This window comes from Ictalurus punctatus, chromosome 20, assembly GCF_001660625.3.
Source record: "Ictalurus punctatus breed USDA103 chromosome 20, Coco_2.0, whole genome shotgun sequence".
In the NCBI taxonomy this organism is placed as follows: domain Eukaryota; kingdom Metazoa; phylum Chordata; class Actinopteri; order Siluriformes; family Ictaluridae; genus Ictalurus; species Ictalurus punctatus.
The window spans coordinates 3,110,547-3,135,338 of NC_030435.2; the positions used below are offsets into that span (position 1 = coordinate 3,110,547).

General features: G+C 41.4%; 1 protein-coding gene across 2 annotated transcripts in view; it reads left to right on the top strand.

Annotated features, from left to right (window-relative positions):
• LOC108280571 (nuclear factor of activated T-cells, cytoplasmic 1) overlaps positions 1 to 24,792 on the top strand; it is a 62,011-nt gene that overhangs the window by 33,422 nt on the left and 3,797 nt on the right. For both annotated transcript variants that reach the window (XM_017495696.3, XM_017495697.3), the window contains exons 7-9: positions 435 to 490; positions 2,456 to 2,588; positions 10,279 to 10,887. In XM_017495696.3, coding sequence (XP_017351185.1) covers positions 435 to 490; positions 2,456 to 2,588; positions 10,279 to 10,887 — 798 coding nt within the window. The remainder of the gene's footprint in view (positions 1 to 434; positions 491 to 2,455; positions 2,589 to 10,278; positions 10,888 to 24,792) is intronic.

Sequence of the window (24,792 nt, forward strand, 5' to 3'; positions counted from 1 at the left end):
TTTTTGTATGAATAAACTTTTTTTTTTTTTTTTTTAAATCCTTAATAAATGCACACATGTAGAGCTGATAACAAGAAGAATAAATCTGTCACTGCACCAAGAATGCTTATCAATGTGTCTGATCTTTCTGTGCTGCATGACTAATACTTTTTTACCTTTTACTTCATGTATTTCAAAAGAAATGTCTTAACTTTCTCACTACACGTCTCACTACACTCACTAACATCACTACACGTCTATCCAGTCATATATGTCTAAAATTAGAAGGTACATCTTTAGCATCTGACTAGCTTCAAGGAGTTCAAGAAATTCTCGACAGGTCCTTGACCTGAACCAATGGCAATAAAAATGACTTCATTTTGAATTATATATATACACACACACACACATACACAAATATTTGTGCATTTTTTTTTTTTTTTTTGTATTTTTAGATGGACATCATGTATGGGAGACAGAAGCCAACGTGGACAAGGATTCTCGCAAATCTGTAAGTAGATCGCTAGACGGAGATGTACTTCACTCATCCCCAAGGGCTAACTTCTTAATGATCACGTCTTCGTTACATTCAAACATCACATCCAGCAATACGCGTCGTCCTCTCGCCTTATATCCACTTAGATCAGCGTCTCTTTCGGTATTTACGGCATTATTTTCCATTTAGAGGCGTTATTTTGATGATGCAAGGTTTAGTTAGCGTACACACGCTCCCTGCTTCCGGATAATACGCGCTCTCGCTCTCTGATGTAACCTTTGCTCATTCATTACTCGACGTAAAAGAGGCCGCTGATTAGCTTGCGCAATACTAAGTGATCTTTTCATCCTTTGCAAGTCTCTGGTCTCACCTCAGTGACTCAAATTACTGCTCATTGTGTCCCATTTTTCCACTACATACATACTAACACCAAACAACACCACACCCCGACACAACCCACCCCACACACACACACACACACACACACACACATTGTCATCAGCTTCATTTGCTGTAGCACAAACAAAAAGTAGGCCTGATTTAGACACCTCGGTTATTATTTCTTTTCATCACCCGTATTTACTACAGTCCAAATAGCAATATTTAACATGGGCATTATTTTTCTTTATTTCTCTATTACAACTCTTTAAACACACCACTTACTTTGTCGCGTTCGTAATACACGCTTGGTGTTGCTTATACTGTACTTACACACTAAACGCACCGTTCAAACATGTTTGTTCTGTTGTTGTTTTTCTTTTTTGCGAAGGAAATAACGTACAAATAAAGATAAAGAGTTCCGTGTCTTGGATTTATTTATACTCGGAAAATTGAGAGAGCGACATGCTCTGATTAGCTTTTTATTGCTTTTATGCTAATTCGTGTCCCAAAAGGTTGGTTTTGTCTGGAATTAAAACAGGCCAAAGATATAATATCATAATCAGGAACCACAATTATGTAGTGTTTATTTTTGCCGAGGTTTTGCTAACCGACGAAACAATATCGCCCATGCCTGGGTTTCATTTTTGTGACCTCGAGTCCAGTCCATCATTACTATTTACAAAAAAATAAAATACATTTTTTTTTTTTTTTTAAAAACGCTCACATTTTGCATCTTCCTACAAAGCAACAATCGCTGTTTGCTCTTGTAGCCTAGAACTTCTTCCTACACAAACCCAAACCTTTTGGCTTTGTCTTTTGTCATTATTGCGTGGTTTTGCGTTTCTCATTACGATCCGTTGCGTCAGCTAGGCTAATCATGACCCTTCGCCTTAATGCTAATTGGCCTTTAGGGCCAGTCGGTGATAGGACCAGACCCACGCAGTGGAAAACGAGAGTGGGTTTGTGTGTATGTGTGTTAGAGGGGTTAAAAAGTTAAAGACTATTATAATCATGGTTGTTTATTGAGAGCCTACGGAAACATGGCTATCTCGTTTAGTTTCCCCTGACACTCAAGAGGACACACACAAACACACACACACATACCAGTGTCCATGGTTATGGCCTCAACCTACAGATGAGCCTCGCTGTTTAAAAGAGTGCAGAATCAGCACGGAGGCTTTCCTCAACTCCATTCGTCCGTCTGTCCATCACGACACAGATGGCTGCTGACATCATCGCTGTCCCAACACTACATACACAGAGGGATGAAATCTCTCACACCATGATGGAGATTCCACACATGAGCCCTAATACACACAAATACACTCATGTGGCAAAAGGTACTTATTGTATCTATTGGGGGGGGGGACTAACAAAAAATAAAAAAAAAAGTATTTCTTGTGGACAGATAATTTCTCACCTGCATTCACATACCACAAGCAAACAAAAACCAACTTCCCCATTCACAAATAAGTCAGGGGAAATCCCTTTTAGCTGCCCGTATTAATATCGTTTCAGACTTTTAATGCTTTTAACACTTACAACTCTTCACCGTCCGTTTTTGTAGTTAAAACACCGTACGTTCTTTTTCATAAACAGACTTCTTTGGTGGTGGAGATCCCTCCTTACCGCAATCAGAGGATATCCAGCGCCGTGCCTGTTAGCTTCTACGTCTGCAACGGCAAGAGGAAGAGGAGCCAGTATCAGCGCTTTACCTACCTGCCGTGCAACGGTAAATAAATATACCTCACGCAACAGCTCGTCTCTTTTCTGATTCCTCATCTTTACTTTGCTTATCATCTCAGTAATGAGATCTACACCAAGCTTCTGAGACTCGCTTTCATTTGTAGGATGTTCTTTGGATCGAGACAGAACGTTCTGGAAGCATCACCTGATGCATTTCAACAGTACTTTCAGTGTCCGCAGTGCAAACGGCACAAATTTCATGAATACGGGGTTAACACTAGAAAGTAATGAGGTTGTTTTTTTTTTCTTCTGTGTGAGCACGTCCGTGTGTGTGTGTGTGTGTGAGACGGTGAAAATGAGAGAGAAGGCCAACAAAGGTTGTCATCACTTCCTGCTGCGCTCGTATGAATTGCTCCTGCTACCACTTCAAGCACAATTGCGGTTGTTGATGTTTCTCATAAAGAACGTCTCACGCACGCTATAGTGTTGGGCATAAAAAAAAAAATGTAAAAAACGCACAACACAAACACACACACACACACACACACACACTCACACTCACGAAAGCCACCGAGTGTGAAAACCGCCTCTAAAATTAGCTGCACATTCTTTAAAAAGCGGAAGGACGACACAAACAGGCTGCGGTCTGTGGGAGGTATTGAAAATAACCATCACTTTCCATTCATCTGACGTACTACACGTCCTGTAAACACAAATCAAATATGTGTGGCAATGTGCTAACATATTCAGTCATGACTATGACACTATTCTGATCAAGGACAGTATCTCGTTATTACTCCCAAGCTCAATTTTGATCGATTTTTATCTCTAGAGAGATGTTCATGTCATTCAGATACATGTTGTCTTATCTGTGTTTACTGGCACGTACGAATACACTGCAGTTACTGCTTATTTATTTAATACATCCACAGATGTAGGAGCTGGGCATTTTATGATTAAGATTGCTAGCTCAGCTTTACCTGAGTTAGTATGGGGCAGCTGTGGTTCAAGTGGTAGAGCGGGTTAATCGTAGGGTCGGTGGTTTGATTCCCGGCCCACGTGACTCCACATACCGAAGTGTCCTTGGGCGAGACACTGAACCCCGAGTTGCTCCCGATGGCAAGCTAGCGCCTTGCATGGCGACTCGGCTACCATTGGTGCGTGACTGTGTATGTGGATGAGGACCAGTGTAAAGCGCTTTCTAGAACCGCTAAGGTTTTTAAAATAAAAATAAAACGTGCTATATAAGAGCAGAACGTTTACCGCGGTCTTATCCGATGCTATGACTAATAACTAAGTTTCCACAGACATACAGTGTGTAAGTCAGCATTGAGCAGAAAGTCAGGAGAGTCTGTGGTTTGACTCCAACTTTCCTACAAAGTGGGATACGCAATGAAATCCTTTTATCGGACTATTCCGGTGTCGATCAGCCGCGCAAGCGTGTCTGATTACGGCAACCTCGCGGTAACCTTAGCACGAGCTTTACTGGACAAAATCATAACGTCAAACCAGAGGTTAAATCACAGGCAGACAAGGTATCAAACAGAACAGGCAATCTGTTAATAACTGTAAGCCAAGGCAAGATTAAAAACAGGAAGGCAAGGAAACACTAGCATATAGGAACGAATACAGAAAAAAAGAAAACAAGGCTCAGAATTAACAGCGAGAACAAACAATATGACATCACGACGAGGAAAGGTAAATACAGAGTGTATATTTTTCATTCGTGCATCTTCGGGACGTTCTTTATCCCGAGGCATGGATAGGGATATCAGTCCATTAAAACTAATTAAGGGAAGACAAGGAACAGGTGCACACCTTCAGGGAAAATGAACCAATCACAAGCAAAGGATAGAGACAGGACGGTGGGAAAAAAAGCCAAACAAACAAGGCACTTTTTCATAAGAGGGACACTGTTGCACAGTCACGGTCGAAGTACTTCGGCCTAGCAGTCATACTGTAGATCCTGCTCGAGGTAGTGGGTAAAAATACATTTATCTAATTCGTACAATATTCACGGGACTTTTTTGCGTGTGTGCTATCAAACAGGATTTCCTGCCCAAGCATCTTCTCAAGCGCATGGTTGAGTGCAAAAGTTTGCAACCTCCACCCTCAGTTTTTGAACGTTTAAAAAAAAAAAGCGTACACTGATTTTACAATTTATCTGCAAAAAAAAAAAATTAATTCCAAGGTGTTGCAAGGGGAATGCGGAGCACGATCATGACCCGTTCCATACCGCAAAGTGACCACAGTAAGATTTTGGACCAAATAATATTAATATCAGTCTCATATCTTCCCTATTCATATCTTTAAAACTGAACCCACGTCATTTTATTATCAGGGAATGCAAGCTTTCGCTCTTGAGCGTGTACCGTATGCTATGTGTGTGAAATTTCAATGTAGGTAAAATCAGAAATCTGTTCTATTTGTTTTTTTCTTTTCTTTTATTTTGTAATAGTTAATAAAAGTTTAGCTCAAGAATCCTTTCAGCTTCATGAATCAGATCAAACTTACATAACACGAGGGTTAGCGTTAGCATCGTATCTTAGCGATACAATCCTGAGTTACTAAGGGATTTCCCCTTGTGAATTTATGAGCAGGACAGAACAGCACACTCTGTGTTTCTTTTCACAGTTTGTGCCATTTATCAGGATTAACACTTTCAGCCATTTCTAAAAAAAATTCATAAATAAATAAAAATCTCAATGCTACCTGCTACGTTTACCATCCACTTGTGTGTATGTGTAATGAATTACTTCTATTCTTGCTTGTTGCTGTATATAGAAGTAGGACTATATTTTCTCACCTCATTTACAGTTAAATATGTTTTTTATTAGGTGGTATAATGGCTGGCAGTTTCTTTGAAATGGGTTTCATACATTTTATTTTCAAAATGTTCCAAGATGTCTAGAATGGTATAAAAATGAAATATAGGCCAGATAAATCCCGCGCAGTAAAACTCTCACTTTTGTGCATGAAAGAAGTATTAGGAATGTATGTGTGTGTGTGTGTGTGTGTGTGTGTGTGTGTGTGTGTGTTTGAATTGGCTGAATCAGTATCTGTGTGTGTGTGTGTGCGTGCTCCCTTTTCTCACTCCCGACGTGAGCGTCACTTTTCCAATAGCACTTCCAACAACTCTCTCGTGTGCAAAGTCGTGACGCAGCGTCTTGTTAGCTTCTTCCAAAAAAGAGACATTCTCACTAACCACATAAAACAGAGGCAGAAAGGGCTGGAACAGAGGAAAGCCCACTTTAGCTGTCGCTTCTCGGAATCCCTTTATTTTTACAAGCACAACAAAGATTCCTTCACAATATCGAGTTCTATTAATAACCCGAACAGTGGCAGCCTCTTCAGCTCAAGTTGTGTTTATTATAAGGGCGGTGTTTATTATAAGGGTGGTGTGTCTTTGCCTTTGTTTTATTCCTTTCAAAATGACTTTTAAGTTGCGACTGTAATTGGAGCAATTTTGTGAAACAAAAAAAAAAAAAAGAAATTACATTTTAAAAAGGGGGAAAAAAAGTACTTTTAGGAGTCAAAAAGGCTGAAAATATAACTTTTATTAGCAGAATATAATTCACAGAGATGGTCATTTTGAGAGGAAGAAAATTAGGAAAAATTGAAGATTCCAGACATTAAGGTTCTCTTATTGCATAGCACACTTCATGATTTAAATATATATATATATATATATATATATATATATATATATATATATATATATATACACAGTTAATCTTAGACTTTATAAAACTATAAAAAATTCTCTGAATAATTGTAGAGATTTAAGAGAATAATCTTTTTTTTTTTTTAATCTCTAAATTTAAACTAACTAAATAAATAAAAGCCTATGCAGGTTTTTTTTTTTTAGTCTTGAAATGGCCTGGATTTTATTTAACATAGAAAGGGAACATCTTAAAATTTTGTAGTAAATAATAAATAGAAGTTTACTTCTCACTTGCAAATATACACACATAGAAAAGGGTTTGTGTGTGTGTATATATATATATATATACACATGAATATTTTAAGTATTTTAAGTACACTAACTAATAAGAAGATAAGATACATTAGCTATTTTCAAATAAGGTTTTTTAAGCTATAAAATGAACTGAATTCAATGGGACGTCTATAAGCGGTGACCAGAACACGGGGGGGTTAAAATGAAACACATGGCGTGTCAGTGGAAGCTTGTTGACCCCTCGTTGTGTAACTCTTTAGATGTTTCAGCCAGTTGTGGCTTTGTCCAGCAACCAAAACATGACTAAGCACCATAAAACCAACTCTCTGTGTGTGGCATAACACCCACAAACACACACACTGTCCATTTTCCAAGACCAACTGATCGTCTCATACATACAGTGTCTACTTTGTCTATTCACAAAGGACAGCAGGACAGACGTTTCTCCTACAGACGCCGTGCGCGAAAAGTACGAGTTTTAGACACGTCTCCTTGATTTCACCTTGACGATCTTCAGAAATCGAGACATCCTGTCCTGTACGAGCCGTGAAAAGTGGCAGTCCAAGTTTAGGGACTGATAGTTTGCCAGGTTTGAGGGAACATGCTGTTTGTCGTGATTGTGTGGAACTGGAGCTAGCGCTGGCAGGGCAGGAGTTGGCACGGTTTTGGGCCGGTGACAGACACAACCAACTGGTCCATATTGGCCACCAGATTGCTCCTGCCAGGGGGCTTGTAATTACGACTAGGCCCTCGTGACGTAATTAAGAGTCACCTGTGTCACACGGAGACTCCTTCGTCCTTTCCGTCTGTCTCAAACTGCAAAACTGTGAGACTGCAGAAGTATTCTGGTTAGGCATTGTATACTGAAAGGTACATCAGCTAGTATTCTGTACAGTTTATTCATTTCATATTATTTATCTAAACACAAGAGGAATTTGTACACGTCTAACACATATAACCCAGGAATATACTGTTTCTTGAAATATATCTGAAACTTGAAACTTTCAGTAAATAAGTGTTTGGATTTTTTCACATCGGTACAGAATGATTGTATCCGGTTCGTAGAATAGCTTTCTACGAGGTTGTTTGTGACATAACCGTATATTGTCTTTATAAATGTGGAATAAAACACTTAGGGGCATGCTGTTATTGGAACATAAAACTAAAGCAATTTTTCCAACGATTACAATTAAAGAATGAATGAACGTTGTGGAATGTCCAAGAAACAACAAGTTCAAAAAGCTCTAAAAAAAAAAAATCTCACCATCGTCTCTTTTGCTCTCTTTTGAAGTTAATAACACCAAAAAAAATTACCAAAAAAATCTGTCCTGAAGAGTTGTCGGAAAACTTAAAGAAACCTTGAAGTGTTACAAAGCATTGACACTGGAGACTCCTTCCGAAAAATATTAATTCACCATATCAACAATTGCACTTTTTCTTTTTTTTAAATTTTTTTATGTGTATTAGCCATGCATACAGTCACTGTGTATGTTGTTACTACAGAAACAATGACACATTTGAACATGGGCGTTGATATACACCTTGCACTAGAACTACTCTCCAAGCTGCTGTTATAGAAACTCTACTGACCAATCAGATTTGCGCATTCAGCAGTACTGAGGTATAAGACATATGGTGTTGGACTCCAATTTTGGCACTCCATTATATTTCCCAATGACTAATGATTATATATATATATAGCGCTGATCAAAGATCACATTTGTCTTTTGTGTAAGAATTACTGCGATTGCACAGAACCAGTAAGCCAAGCCAAGATAAGAATTACAAGCTGTAATATTCCTGTCCAACAGTGTTACTGTCATTGGGTGTAACTCTACAAGGGAGTCCCTCTGTACGGTACTCAAGAGAAAAGTCACACTTTGTAAACATCCACTTCGGGCATGATGACTTTAATAGAAGCGAGATGGAGATATATATATATAAAAAAAAAAAACAGAGATAACACTGAAAGAGAGAGACAGATACTGACACTATGGATAAAAAAAAAATTCTCAAACAAATCTTAGCTAGCTGGAAGAAGAAATACAACATAATGAGAGGAAAATAGATCTTTACCTCTGCTTCATTGATGGTCATGTGCAGGTTTAATTAGTAAGGCTGTGGCTGAGGCTGATTTCTCAAGTAAAAATGATAGAACAGTGAAAGAATATGTCTGGGGCTAGTCGTCCATAATGGAGATTAAGGGCTGGTCTTGGACCAGATTCGATCTGAAATACATTTATTCCTAGACTAGGATGTATCAAGACCGGATATTGATCAGCTTCGATTAGACTGCATCACAGATGTACCATTTTCATTATATCACGTGCAGGACGAAAATCCACCATCGATCCATCCGTCCATCCGACGTTCTTAATAAAATTACCAAAATCCCATTGAGTTGATACTCTATTTTTTGTTTGTTTTGGGCCACCATGGACATTTGGCCATTGCATTTTGTCTGCAGTGTATTGCACGCTGTTGAGTCCACCAGTCCTTCATAAAAAAAATACATAAATAAATAAATAAATAAAATAGAACATATTTATCCCAAGGTGACTTAAGGCAAAGAGCCTCACTCCAGATGCACCAAACAACAGCCAGGCCAGGGCTGGTAGGTGTAGTCTCCAGAGGAAGTGCTTAGGGACAGATGGAGATCATGGGAGCAGATGACTCGCACCAGGCAGGGTGCCCGGGGACGCCCACAGCACTCCCACGCCACTTAGAGCAGACAGCAATGACGTAAATCCACGGTGCGCTGGGGATCGTTGGTGTGAAAGATCCATTTCGTTAAAAAACTAACAACCTAGGAACAAGATAGTCTGAAATCAGACGGGAAACTTGCTCGGGTTCATTAGAGATGTGTCTGGCCAAGTCGACATTAGTGTGCGTGTAGGTTCTCTGTTTCTACATTCGCGACTACGCAAGTATGTATGTATCTATGATATTATCTGATACGGTATTGCACAAGTCGTGGTGTTCAATATCGTAGAAAAAAAACTTTACAATCCAATAAGTAGCATTAAATGGTCCAATGTGGCGCAAAAAGATAATTTGATTCTGAGGTACTGGGTTGGAGCTTTATGGTGCAGAAGGTTGTCGGTCATTTTTCATTTCATCAGTCATTTCAACTATTATTTTTCGTCTTATTTTTTGTTTACGGAGCGGACAGAAATGGGGAATATGTCTGCCTTGAAACCAAGATAATTCGAAATAATTGCCTGTATTCAAGTGAATCAGTGTACTGTGGAAACAAATGAGGGGTTATCTGTATTGAGGTGGCTGTTCAGTAGACTTCAGTTTTCTTTCTCCTAAGCCTCTGCAACCACATGCTGAGTGGACTCACTCAACCAGCTCTAAGTACCGAGTCAAAAGTAAATCATTTTCCTTCGCTTTTTTTTTTTGTCCTTCAGGACAACATTTGGTTATTCAATGTGGAGCCCATGGGATCTAAAGCTCCTGCAGCAGCTTGCTCTCTTTCAATACACTTTCTAATAGCACATTAGAGCTGGAGACCAGTCTAAAGAGAATTTTAATATTAGAGCCAGCTGTGAAGCTCTCCCTGATGACTCATTGTTTCTTCTTTTCTGTTTTGTGTCCTGTGTTAAAATAGAAGAGTTCTCCAGCTCTCATTCTGAACAGTTGATTTGTTTCATAGGGTATCCTTTTCACACTCGCCATCTTTCCTACTTACTCACTTCTATGGTTTTTTCCTTTAGTTACTTACTTACTTGTCCACGGTCTTGCTCACTTTGCCCATACCCCCTTTCTCTTGCAGTTCCGATGATAAAGACAGAGCCGGCTGATGACTATGAGTCCCGGATGTCCATACATGCAAATCCCTACTTCGGCCAGCAGAGACTGCCTACCATGATGCCTTTGGATGACCCTGAGCCCTGCATGGTGGCCAGCTATGCCCCCTGTGCGTCTCGCCCCACCCCCATGCTATGCTCTTCCCCCAGCTCTAGCCCTAAGCTCCATGACCTTTCGCCTGTACCCTTTCCTAAGTGCCTGAGCAACAGCCCTACACACTCCACCATGCCTGGAGGTATGGCATCCATGCAGGATCCTCCCACCCACCATGGGCTGGCCCTGCCCAGCTCCCCTGACCCCACCTCCCTCGCCATGCATCACCCTCAGGGTAGTCCACACCTTGGCAGCCCTTCATACCACCCCCTCTACCCCAACAGTAGTCCCTCCTCCTCTCCTAACTCCCATCCCTCAACGCCCGGGGCTGCAACTGAAAGCCCTTATCTGGCCACCTTTGGCTCCACCCAGCCCGGAGGAAGCTCACCCACCCTGTTAGCAGACGATCACGCCTCCCCTGTTCTGCCTGTTACCATCAAACAAGAACCGCAGGAGCTCGACCAAATGTATCTGGATGATGGTAGGTTACGAAACCATAATCATTCTATCACAAGCTTGTCATCTAGTTGGCTGAAATGTTACATACTCTCAACCCTTTTGTTCTTATACTTTTGCTCAAAGTGGAACAATACTAAAAGTTTATCATTGTTATTAAACCAAACGTGAAGGCCTGCATAATGGGACATCCCTTGCTACATGGTAAACAGAACAGAATGTTTAAGCCTAGAGCAGAGCTACGCAAATCCTAAAGGGTGCGTTGGTGTGGTAAACCTGTTTGGGTTTACCTAGCGGTAGAAGAAAGCCTTTGTTGTCACGTACACTCATATAACACAGTGAAAATCTTTACTTCACAGCTTTGATAGGAAGTTGGGGTCTGAGTGTGGGTCAGCCATTATACGGCAATGAGTTACTAGGAGCAGTAAGTTGACTGAACCTTTCTTGTATCACCAATTTGAGGAGAATCATCAGTTCTGTTCAGCAAAGCATTATTCTTCAAGATTACAGTTCCAGACAGCTACAGTCATACAGAATTACTACATTCAGTGACATTTTTGGAATACCCAAGTTTATTAGGTTTAGGGTTTAGAGCTTCAGTAGGGGACTTGAGATGGGGTCTGAGGCTACGATAACTTAAAACCAGCTTAGACAAATCCATTTCTGATTGTACTGAAGTCTTTAGAGTGTTCTTTGCCTCCTATTTTGGCTCATTTGTCTTGTCAGTTCATGTGCCAGTTTGTTGTTTACCGTAATCTTAACCATTCCCATAGTGGGTCATATTAAAACCTGTTACACATTGTTTATTTGGGCCCCACCAGGTGCAGGTGGATAGACACGTGTATGTGCGTAGATAGGGGAGTTAAGAATACACCCGTTAACGCGACAGCAGTAAATTAGCACAGCGGGATTTGAAACAATCTGTCCAAACACGCCAGGGTCAGGGGTCTGGCTGGGAGAGGCCGAGTGAAAACAGAGGCACACGTGCCGCGAGCCCAGACTGTTGACACGAGCTCTAATGAAGGAAGCAAAACAATGGGTAGGGGTTTCCTGAGGCCATCTCTTTTTTTTTTTCCAGAATTGGACTCGTGGCCCCTTGTTTTCTCTCAGCCTCCCTGTGGAGCCCTCCAGCTCTGAGTTGGCGTCATCAAGGGAGCTTGGGGGGCCTTCGGGTGCCCCCTGGCACCTTGCCCACCAACACTCAGGGGGCCACTGGATGTTTGGCCCTGAGATCTCCCGCTATTTCTCTCATAATTACCTGGGATCTTTGCCCCCCCGCCCCCCTGCCCCTGGTCACCTGCAGTCACTGGCGTTTTAATAAATATCAGACCATTTCATTTGAACCAGAATGGGAACATAAGGACAGCGTTGTTTATTTGCATCTCTGCTTCAGGCTATGTGTATAGATTCTGAAACAGTGACCTCTTTATTTTAGGAACATAATGTGTACAAAATTTGTTAGAGCCTTCGAGCTTTTTATTCCTTATTGATGTACCATAGACATAATATTAGTTTGTATGGTTATTCAAGTGGTTCCAGCATTAGTCATAAACAACATTCTTTTATTACTAATAGTGAAAGAAGTGAAAGGAAGTTTAGAGGTGCCCGTTGTGCTCTTAGTGTGTGTGCGTCTGTGTGCGTTTGTGTGTGTATGTCTGCCTGTGTGGGTGGGGGGTATTTAGGGGCTGTTCAGAAATTGAGTTAGAACGTAGCCTTCACTAAATCTGTCATCTCCACATCCTCAGCTCATAAATAAACAACACAGAGGGAGCCGAGGTCATCTATTTGTCATCAACCCTGTTAATGACTTCAAACATTGTCAGATGTGACATTTTGAAAGTCGTGTCAATTCACGCCCAGCTAGAGTTCATCGTCTGTCGGTGTCAGATAGATCCGTGCTGTTATCTTTTATGTGGCAGGAAACAAAAGAAACCGAATAACCTCACGGATATCGAGTAGAACTTCATCACGTATAAAGTCCGTAATGCCAAAGGACATATTTATTTGTGTGTTGTGAACTATGGTGGTATTAAGCGAATAGAGCTGAAACGTTAGCTCAGTTCAATGCACTATGAAAGCTCGTTATTGGATCGTTTTACCTAGTAGCTGCCCCGCAACTCGGCTCAAAGTATTCCGGATTTCCACTTTTTAAAAAAAAAAAAAAACCCTAACCTTGTTTTCTACGTTTCAACCTGTACCTCATCTTCGGTCACTTTAGCTCTCGTGCCTCCAAATGCATTCGGCCTGTGATTACACTCGCATTAAGTGAGCTGCAGGAATGTATATCGATTGGCCAGGGGGCCTCCAGATCTTGTCTCATAAAAAAAAAAAAAAAAAAAAAAATTCTAAAAAAAAAAAAAAAAAAGAAAGAAAAAGCTCGATCGGGGCCGCCATCTCGCACGCTCTAATGCTCGCATAAGCGTCTGTGGTCAGCTGCTGGAGTCCCGGTAAGTGTGTGGTGGTAACTGCATCCTCTGAAGGAATCTGCTTGCTCTCCTTCCCCTTTCAAACGAGCCGAGAAATGAAATAAACAACGCTGGTGCGGCGGTTCAGACCAACGCTCTGAAGCCAGGCTCATTAGACCTCCTGGCGAGTAAGCCCTCAAGAAATTAGTCTACTTCTCAACAGCTGGATACGAGTAACGCATAGCAAACCACTCAGCGCATCGACTATACAAGAGGACATGATGTTCAGGAGCGAAAGTACATGTTATCATCGCCGCTCTCCTTTTTCATTAGCTGAACTCTTGCTGGGTTCAGCACGTTCCTAGGCCAAAACGCGGTAGCTTCTTTGCTGAAAGGGTCCAAATAAACAAGTTCTTCTCCACTCGAGTGTTGAAGGCTGGTAGGTCTAAAGCCAAAACACTGAGGACACGGGGAACATTTTTCACTGCTACTTGAAATCAAAAACATACTTCTTCTTTTTTTTTTTTTTCTTTCTTCCTCTCAGTGTCTCTGTCTCCCTTTTTTTTTTTTTTTTTTTTTTTTTTTTTTTTTTTTTTTTTGCTGTGTCTAGCGCTTGCGTAATCCAGCCTGCGGTCTCCAAACTGGCCAGCATCCAATAACAGTTTTAGTCAGTCCCTTTCATATTCACAGTGGGTTTACAATGTATATGGCACAAGAAGTGAAAGAAAAAAAAAAAAAAAAAAACACATGGCATTTGGGGGAGAATTTGAAAAAAAAAACATAATAATAAAACAGGGGCGTGAGATTTGCATCAGGCTCATTTTTCTTCACTAATTAAGCAATAAAAGGCTGGATGAGATGGAGTGTGAGGACTGACATCATACTCCTTATATGTGTGTGTGCACGCATGCATGAGTTAAGTCACTACCTGCAATTTGACCATTTTCGAGCTTTCAAAGTGGGTGGTTAATGATTTTGGATGTGCAAGTTTTCTCTCATTTGGGTTATCAGGAACTGATTCGATTTCAGTCATGTGAGCGGGACCAATCCGTCCGACAGATTCACTCCAGCTGTGCTCCTGAATACCCGCCACCCATCAGCTACGTTTATACTGTAATCTTCATTGTACAATTCTGATTTTTTGTTGTTGTTGGTATGTCTATCTTGATGGTTCACATTCGAATCTGTAAGTGATTCATATCCTGTTTCCTCTGGAGTAGCAACTGATTCATTTGGCTACATGTCCAGTATAGTCAGTGCTGTCGCTGTCCTCAGCTGGATGTCATTGTCTGGATGACGATGACGTCAGTGATGGGTGAAGTAGGTAAAGTGCACTGAGAAAAAGTCACAGATATGGGTCCGATCTAGGAACGCATACAAAAGTGGCTCGGGTCAAAACAATCCGATTTGAGTCACTTCAACCTGTTAATGTGAACGTTGCTTTAATCTCAAAGTGTACATCTTGGGTTTTTTAGCACTCAATTACCATCATATATCTTTGTCTGGAACACTTGACAATACTTGAACTCTCTCTCTCTCTTTCTCTCGCTCTCTCCAAGTTGTACACTGTAGACTCCCTCTTCATCTTCTCCTCTTGTACTCTCTCCTAATGGAGCCGGGGTCTTAAATTACAGAGGATCCCTGTGACCCCCCACCACCACCACCCCCTTCCTTTCCCTCCCCGATTTTGTGGCTTCCCTCATGGAAACTTTGACGCGTGTTGGCAGCAAGCTCGGGGCAGCAGGACTCCACTCGAACCTCTAATGATGATTGAGAGTGCGTCCGGCCCGTGCTGAAATTGCTGAGTCGCTAACATTGTAGCATAGCACTTTGGGATGGGGTTGAGTCTTACATTAAAGGGGTGGAGGTCACAAACATTTTGGGAATAGCAAGGCCTAGGAGCGTCTACAGGGAGCTTGAGACACGGCCTGAGGCTAGGATCTCAGCTTTTACCGCGGTCAAACTTTGACCTCTGTGGCTTGGTGTAAGAGGGCGGAGTTAATCGAACAGAAATCGGACCTTTCTGGTGAAGTGCGCTCAGCCTTTATCGATAAGTAAAACATGAGGGTAATGGTTTTCTTCATTATTCATTACCAGAGAGGACATGCTTTGGTTTTTCTTTTTTTTTTCTTTTGTATTTGCAATGTTTTTGGATTACGAATCTAGAAGATGAGCGAACCACTGGGAACCTACGTTATTTTTTCCAACAATTACCGAAGACCCAAACAGTGGCCGCAGAGGGCTTTTGGGGTCGGTTAGATGGCCAGGAAGGCAACCAGACTGTCAAGTACAGCACATTTTGGGATTTGTCGTGGTAATTTCCGTCATTGGAAATATAAATCCAATCCAATAAACATACGAAGCAATGGTGCTTTAAGATAAATTTCCTCGGACGTCTGCTTTCGTTATTATCAGCGATGGACAAACACTCCACAATTTATGACCTGATTCATTTCTGTTTTACTAACGTCCATGTCAGAGACAGGAAATGAAACAAATACACTCCTTCACAGCCTTTTTATAGTACGAAGCTTGGGTAAATATGGAAATAGTCATCCTGAAGAACAGATGCCAATGTCTTGCAACTGTTCATTAGATGATTGAAGGTTACGCTGTCTAAAGGAGCTTCCAGACTTCGCAGTAGTTCAGTCGATCTTCATTTATTGCCTGAATTATGATATATTAATATATTAAGCAGATACACTGGACTCCAAATGTCTGGGTCGTTACTTCTATTTCACTATTTCACGAATTAAATAATGCCATGTACTGTACTGAAAAAAGCACTCCATCCTGGATTTATTACAAAAAATATTTATAAAATCCCATACAGATGCTTTATTGCAGTCGGAAAAATAAAATCAACATAAAAATGTGCATTTACGAAAAAAAAAAAAAAATTGTTCTAAAACTTTATCATTTCTATCGTTCATTTACAAAGACTTGTATAGCAGATGCTTCATGTAATCGAAGACTAATAAATGGATTGATTTATTAAACGTTTATGGAAGGAGTCTCCAGTGTCAGCACTTTGTAACGCTCATTAGGTTTTCCATTACGGGACAGTCTTAAGTCAAAACCATTTTTTTGTTTGTTTGTTTGTTTGTTTGTTTGTTTTATTAACCTCAGAAGAAAGAACAAAAGGGAGGCCAGTGAGCAAACGACTATTTAACATAAGTGATGTAACATAAGTGACATCATAAGACAACATCAAATGTAACTATAAATGGATAAAAGTTGTTCTGGAATAAATAAAGCGGTCTGAACTGCTGTGGTATAAGAGGTATAAAACACTTTAAAAAACGTCCCGTTATAGGAAAATAATCAACTCCAGGTTGGTGACAGTAAGTCTGCTTATTACAAGCAATTTAAATAGAATTGTACGCACAGTGTTAAGGCTTTATGAACATGGGCTTCGTAGAAAACGCTACTGAAATGACTGATCTCAGTATCTCAATTGTAGTAGACTGGTTTCATTTTGTATTGGATGCAGCGATTTGGACCCAAGAGTACGGTAATGACATGGGGAAAGTCTTTGTCAGTATTTGGATTCTGGTTCTTTGAAGTCATCAAAGTACTAAAGTGCTTCATGATGATGTTAACAGTGTCCTAATGTTCGGTCTGACTTCATAGCCTTGTCTTCTCGCGTGAGGCTCGTTTCTGTGGCGCAGCTCGTTCGGCTCATTCAGAGCGGTCCAGTTTCAGCCACTCCGTCATTATCTCTGCGCTCGAGTCACGGCAATGGAATCCGTCTGGTGCGTAACGACGTCACTGTCTAAACAAATTGGCTTTCTTCATGTCTCATGAGGAAACCTCAAGATTAAAACCTGATTTTCTTTTTTTAGCGCAGGAAAGGGTCGTTTCTTTTCTTCTCCAGGCAAAATATAGAGGGCTTGAAGGAACCGAATGCATGAATGCTTAATCCATGCAGTCCACATTATTAAGTAGAAGAGGGATTGTTAGCTACTGTCGCAGAGGGAGGAAGCAGGAGTCGGCATGTGTGCTGTTTCTGTGGTGGAGGTTTGTGGGTCGGTACTTCTACGCTCCTGGGAGAGGATTTGAGAGTTGCGGCTTGGAAAAAGCTTGGCTCAAGTCGGGTCACGCTCGAATCCACAGCCTAAATTCATCCTGTTGGTTTCTTCAGCGCGCCATACACTTTAAAGCTCTGTTTGTTATTTGGAATTGAGTAATTGTGCCATTAGTACTAGCCATATTGCTTAAGACTTCAATTTAAACCCATTCAGAATGCCCATTTAATCGCTTTTCCTGTTTATAATCACCGCGAGAAAGTATCCCGTCGTGAAGGTTGTCAACAGGCGAAGCTCCTGCGGGCTGCAAGGCCGGGGGAAGCCGAGTGCTTTGCTGATCTTGGCTTGCCTCCGTCCTCCTCCCTCGCTTCACTCTCTCACCCTCTCTCTCTCTCTCTCTCTCCACAAAACTCACTAGGAGAAAGAAAGAAAGCGTTATAAACGAAAAGGACTTTTCTTCCCTCTAGCTCCCAAAGCTGGCTGTTTCTTGATTTCAGTAGAATGAACCACACACAGTACATCCCTACCGAGATCTGTAAACGTGGGGGCCCGAAACAGAGCGGAAGGAATTTTCACGGCTCAATTTATTGCCTTTCTTTCCCTCATCATCTCTCAGCCAGAATGAGAGAGTTAGAGCACTTGGCCACGAGCTCGCCAGACATGCAGTGTAATCTTGGGATGCAGATAGAGCAAGAAGAGTCTGATGCGTACACGCTAGACGCCCATCTAGACAACACGTAGATACGCAGACACATTTAATCACACGTATATGCAAAAAGCCAGCCAGACTGATAGGAAAAAGAGGGGATCTGTGCTCTGGCTTCAAACTGCGTATGAGAGAAGTGGGCTTTCCTCCTGCTTTTATAGCAATTTCATTCAGATGAGACAAATTTCGATAGCAGGTGAACTCTGCATATCGTGAACCTGTAGAAGATAAGAGGGCGTCGTTCTTACACTGGCCTTGCTGTTCGTTACGTGTTGCTCGGAATAAATGAATTAGTTAGCTAATGCTCCTGAGTGCAAATCACATCACGTCACATAAAATCGCCCATCGTTTTTTTATTATTTTTTTCAAAAATTGTGATCCTTAAGCACAAATATATGAGCTCAGCGTGCTCCGTCAAAGTTATCCAGACAGAAACTCCTTTAATGAAAGGAAGTAACATACATACATACATACATACATACATACATACATACATACAGACGGACTCCTTTTCACTCTTGTAGTGGATGGAGTTAGTGCGCTTCAGTTCGGTGGCTTCTAACAGCACTCGTTTAATGTATTCTGGCTCCCTCATGAATCATGGCGTGTTTCAAATCCCATTCAGGCCGTAGACTCGTAAAAGTGTCCGCCGCACATATGTTGTACTTCATCTCGTTTCCACTTACGTAACTAATAACTCAGTGAATATGGATTACTTAGAGGCTGGATTATTCCTTGTGTGACTATACTAGATCTTTACGAGCGAGGCAAGTACATGAGGAAGAATTTAAACTTTGCAATTTTCATGGTTGTCTTTTTTTTTTTTTTTTTTTTTGCAACAGTGTCTATAGTAACTATAATTTAGTGGCGTTAGACTTTGTGATTGGCAGAAATGTCTCATTTCAATGTATACATGCATGATAGATTTAACGTCATCCTAAACCTTATAATAATAATAATAATAATAATAATAATAATAATAATAATAATAATAATAATCCATTATACCACCCTGTCATTGATTATCTTCCTCTAACAGCATGCCCCTAAGTGTTTTATTCCTCAAACTAGGATAGCTGATCAATTTCCAATATGCAAATATAGGCTAGTCAAATAAATAAATAAATAAATAAATAAATAAGCGAATATATACGGTATGAAGTCAGTATCATAAGTTCACAGCATAAATCCATGATCCAATACAAATCCATCATCTCAGGCCCAGATAGTCAGTTTCCAGTGGTCTTTCCCAGTTGTCCATCTTCCTCCTTGTGGAAGAGTTTAAGCATGTCGTTTCAGGAAAATAGGGCCAGTGGGGGACATTGTCAGTGTCAAGGCTTGTCATTGGTGTTTATGTTAAACCTGCAGGACTTTTACTGGAATCACACTCCCTGCCTCTACGAAGACGCTCAGACGACGAGAGCTCGGAACGTGAAGCGGTATATAAAAACCCACAGGCGATGAGGTCGTATTTGCTGAATGCACGGCTGTGATTTACGCACGCCGCATCCATGCTGTATGCGTTTGGACGTGATAAAACCGCGTCTGTTGTCTTCTTTATGAGTTATGAATATGCCTGTGCTAGGGTTTTATCTCAGCACGCATGGTGTGTGTGTGTGTGGAATAGTTGGAGGAGATGCTCAGTGGACCCTAGTGGATTCTGATCGTTGTATATTGCTTAATGGGTATTTCAGAGCATCCAGATGTAGGAGCCATAGAAGCATTTAAAGAATTCCTAAAAGGGGGTGGATGGGACAGTGGAGTGGAAAAGCCAGCAAAAGAGTAATGGGATTAAAAGGATGGGGAAACACTAGCAGATGGATTTGAATTATGCCAACCATTTAAAAAAAAAAAAAAAAAAAAACCTTGACTTGACAGATTCTACAAGATATTCAAGTCAATAGGGGTGTCAAAATTTCTTTTCCTAATTTTTTTTTTTTATGACAAACAGATGACCTAAGGACTCAACATGAGAATGGCTTTGGGGTCTCGTTCAATACGTGTTGTTGTATATTGCGAGTTGTATCGCTATAAAATAATAAAATGAAGTTCTGGAGATACTCCAAGGGACATCCAGTGCTAAATACTGAATAGAATTATGGGTTAGCACTACTGACATCTCACTTTCGGCTCCATTACCCGAGAGAAAGGTCACCACGCCAGCTAAGGAGAGGAACTCACAGATTCTCCCTGTTGAGACATGATAAAAGTGAGATGGAATGAAAGAAATGGTCAGGCTAAAAGGTTCCTCCAAGCAGTCTCCAAGTGAAGGACAGAGACCAATAAAGCCCATGCTGATGTAATCCTTTTGGACGCCACAACGACAGCGTATATATATATATATATATATATATATATATATATATATATATATATATATATATATATATATAAAAGAGAAAGCGTTTTGAAATCTGACAGGCAACAGGTGATTTAAAGAGGCAACGTACAAATCCTGATGTTATAAACCCCATTAAAATCACGCAGGCGTGATTGCTTCAATATGCTCCTGCTTTTCCACTATATATGAATGTGAGATGACGAACCTCTTCTCGCAGCTCGGCTCTCCAGGTTGCATTTGTCAAGCGCTGCTTATCAGATTGCTGGCGAGCTCTCGTCATGAACCTGCACATGTGGAAATACAGACATTTTTAATCCTTAACACATTTCTCAAAAGTGTACTTTGGAAGTTGCACACTTTTATTGGGGTTAAAACATCTGCGCTCGCGTTATGGCTTCGTTTCGGTATCGCGCCGTGCCCCGTGATGATGTAATAGGCCAGCTAGGAATGAAAGGTAGTCATGGTTTTTTGCATTTGTCGAATCCTTGTTGTGCAAAAGGGGCTTCGTGAAATGACCGTGTGCGCGGCGGATAGTAAATCATTTCTGCACATCTCTGATTAGGGCACAGGAGAGCAGGCCTAACCATGTAAACACCCCTTCCACACACACACATACACAACCCTAGGGGACGCCGCCCGACACATACACCCTGGCTTCCCCCGAGACAGAGAGGAAGTGATTGCAGGAGAAGAGGAAGATAGCAAAGAGACGGGCAGGGGGGGGTTGGGTGGAGGAAGATGAGCGCTGCAGGGAGACAAACGGAGGATTGGTGGATCAAAGGGAAAAGGGCCTGTCTCAAACGGAGCCAATCTAAACAGCCACTGTCGTTAGATTAACCGTCTAATTTTGGCGACCATGCCTTTCTGGTTCTGCGTAGGCAGAGAGTCGCATTGGCAGCATGTGTTGTGCGGGGGTTTGTTTTTCTTTCTCTCTTGTCTGGGTCGAGTAGACTCGTGTATCCCCCGGGGTTCTTCGCTCACCCTGGCAACAGTTGTAATTGATCATGCTCGAGGGAGCCTCAGAGCTCACACTTCAGCATCAGCCTCTATCAAACAGGTGGAGTGCCAAAGCTCGTGGCTTTATCTACTGCACCTGAAGCAGATAAAGATCTGTGAGAGTGTCTTAAGTGTGTGTATACAGCTGTGAAGGGCATGGAATCACAAAGGGGGGGGGCACATTAAAGGCCCAGGGACATGCCATTACAAGCGAAATGTTATTTATTTAAATGGATTTTGCAGCTATCCTTGGGTTTTATTGTTACTCCGTGAGTAAAATTGTTTCATTGAGTAGCACAACTATGTTAATTTGATGGGCCCCCCTCAGATCAGATTTATTTCAAGTACATTTGTACAGTAATAGTTTGTCTATTTATTAGAGCCATTGAGTTTTCAAGTTGAGATTTAAGTTAAAGGCCAAATCAAGATCAAGTCCAAATGAAAGCCAGCAACGTGAACATTAGTTCTATAAACTCTCAAGGCAATATGTAGCAAGACCAATGCCCAAGCCTGAGACAAATCCAAGTACAAATGTCAATATATCCAAGACAAGTCCAAATCAAAACAGAAAACAAGACCAGACTCGAATCCCAAAGTCTACCCGGGGATCCACGGACCCCATTTCAGAAGCATTGGTTTAAACAGAAGTATTCTTCTCAGATGTTTTGGAGAACCTAAAGCGTGCCTAAGGGTAAAGGAGAGCTTAAACGGTGTGACTTGGGGTGGCAAGACTTATTCCAAGGATTGGCGCTGCCTTCCTGTGTCACCCTTGTGGCCACCCCAATGGCTCAAGGTCTCTCAGCTGTCCAAAAGTACACACAAATGTACACACATGCAGACTGGAGAAACTCCTCTCTCCCTCTCTCTCTCTCTCTCTTTCACGGTGGGACATGATGGGGATTTGAAGGGTTTCGGCAGCTGTTGCCAGGGGCTGGTGAATAACACGGCAGAGTTTATTCAAAGCCATTTTAAAACAAACTCTCCCTCCTTCTGTCTGTCCCCCTGCTGTCAGCCTCTGAGCTGAATGCTTCCACATGGCCAGTGCAGGCTTTCTGAATCAGACGAGTTTTTCTTTGACAGGGCATGCCGTCCATATACGTTTTTTATTTATTTCTTTATTTATAACTGCAGTAGACTAATGACTGATCCAGTGGAATTTTTCATGATGTGTGTGTGTTTTTACTCTTTCTTAACCCCTCTAATGTCTCTCTCTTTGGGGTGAAGGCTGGAGCTCGGCATGCTAGCTCCCTGGTTGGCGCGGCTCCGCGTGTGGGAGGCTGCGAATGGCCCATTAGCGTTTCGGCTGAAAGCGAGAGCAGATTTGATATTGTGGGGAAACAATAAGTAATATGTAGCAGGAAATTCAATTGCCCTTCTCCTACAGCATCAAATTCAGAGTTAAGCTTCCTTTGCCAAATCAATTTCACGGGCGGTTTAAACAAGGTTAGAGCATTTCTGTGAAAGCCGCCCTATTGAACATATACAATTTCAGAGCGGGATATTGTGATCTTGCTTTTACACCAGAAACGTGTTATTGAATTTCAGTATATATTCAGTAGAGAGAACGCGTGGCAGTTCTTGTCGCTCATCACGTCAGTTTTTGTCTGCACATTTCTACGAACGATTCGTCTGAGTTAGAGCTTGACAAAGAGTTAGTCGTAGACCGTGAAATCCCTCGTTCATTAAAAATACTGACCAGCACTTGGTGAGTCGCATCTTAGCTGCTGAACTCATCATAACTGATTCAAGATCAGGTCCAGAATTACCTTCCCCTCATCCTCATCATCACAGTATCTGGTTTCATGCTAAGCATTGTCCAGGTGTAATGGCCATCCATCTCGAACCTAACCACAGGCTCTCTGCTCTCACTTCTTTTGGAGTCTCACTTATATTTACTCTAGTGTTTCCTACTCTTTGTTTCTGAGGATGTTTTTTCTTTTGACTAGAACATTGATTACGTGGTGAATTGGCTCCATAGACCAGACTATGTGTCCCGAAGTCGCATCCTTTAAAAGCTAACCCGTACGTCGTCCTCGACAGCCACTCTTTTCAAACTGTTGCCCATGCTACCTCGCAGGGCAACACAACACACGCTGAGTAGAGCACTATCTGCCCTCTTACGCATACATGAGCCTACAGACACGCGTGATTGGTTAGTGTCGCTCTCTCCTAGTCGCTACTCAGCTTATTTGAAGATACTGGATCCTTTTTTTTTTTTAAATCACTGTTTGCTAAATGACATCTAGTTAGCGATGTATTAAAGTGTCTTGCTAATGTGGTAGCAACTAGTTGTATAAGTTTTCTCATTAACTGTAAACACAAATAAGACCGATACCTGGTTATTAAGTAACTCATCAATATTCGCTAGAGTGGCACGTTTGGTGGAACTACACGAGAAGTATATATGCAGAGTTTCCATCTAATTTCGACCAAAATGAGTAGCTGCCAATCTAGGGAACGACATTACGATGGGAACACCAATCGATATTCACTAACTAACAGCTTGTGGTAATATCTGTTTTCGATTTGTTTCCACTGCGTTTATGAAAGCTCACGTAGCCAAGTGATGAATAATCCATAACGGAAAGTGAGAGAAATGGTTTCACGTCAGTATTGAAAGGAAAGCAGTGTCATATCAATAAAAGTTGTCAGCTTGGTGAAAGAGAACAAAGCTGGAATTCCTGCGTTGGGTATTTATAGACCAGCAAACGTCAGTTGCCAGTCACTGATCCCTGCATGGGGAATGAGATTAAAAGATGCCTTAAACAGGGCCACACCCAAAAGGAAAATCAGGAGGGAGGGTTTGGCTGTCCTCGCTATACACACGTGTGTGTGTGTGTGTGTGTGTGTGAGTGCGTGTTGGCAGCGCCAATATTACAGGCTGGGCCGCTGCAGGGAGGATGCATGTTTTAATAAAGCACCGTCTGTGTTCTGTCACATTTAGAAATCCAGCCATGCTTGCTTGCTTGCTGGCTTTTGTAGGTGTAGGTGTACGAGTGGATTTAGGGTTATAGTCTAACAGCTTGAAAATAGAATAATGTGTAGATCTGCTTGATATTAAAAAATAAATAAATGAGATAAATGGCCCGAGGATAGACCCCTGAGCCAGTGCACCAATGGCTAGCGGTCAGGATTGAGTCGACGTGACAGCGAATCTCAAAGGTTTTTATAATATTGTATCACAATACGTTCTCAATATTGTAATGCCAAGACTTTAATCGTTGAACTAAGTTTTTCCGGTACTACTTGATTATTTTCACACTCGATATCCATGTCCTGTTCAAATCACTAATTTCAGCTAATAGTACTGATTAATATCACTATTCGACTTTATTCATTCGTTTAATATCGAACGGTCTTTCTTTCTAACACTGTTTTGTCACCCTGAGAACACTATCCCTACTGCAAAGCATGGTGGTGGCAGCATCGTGTGTGTCCCCCACCCCCCTCACTT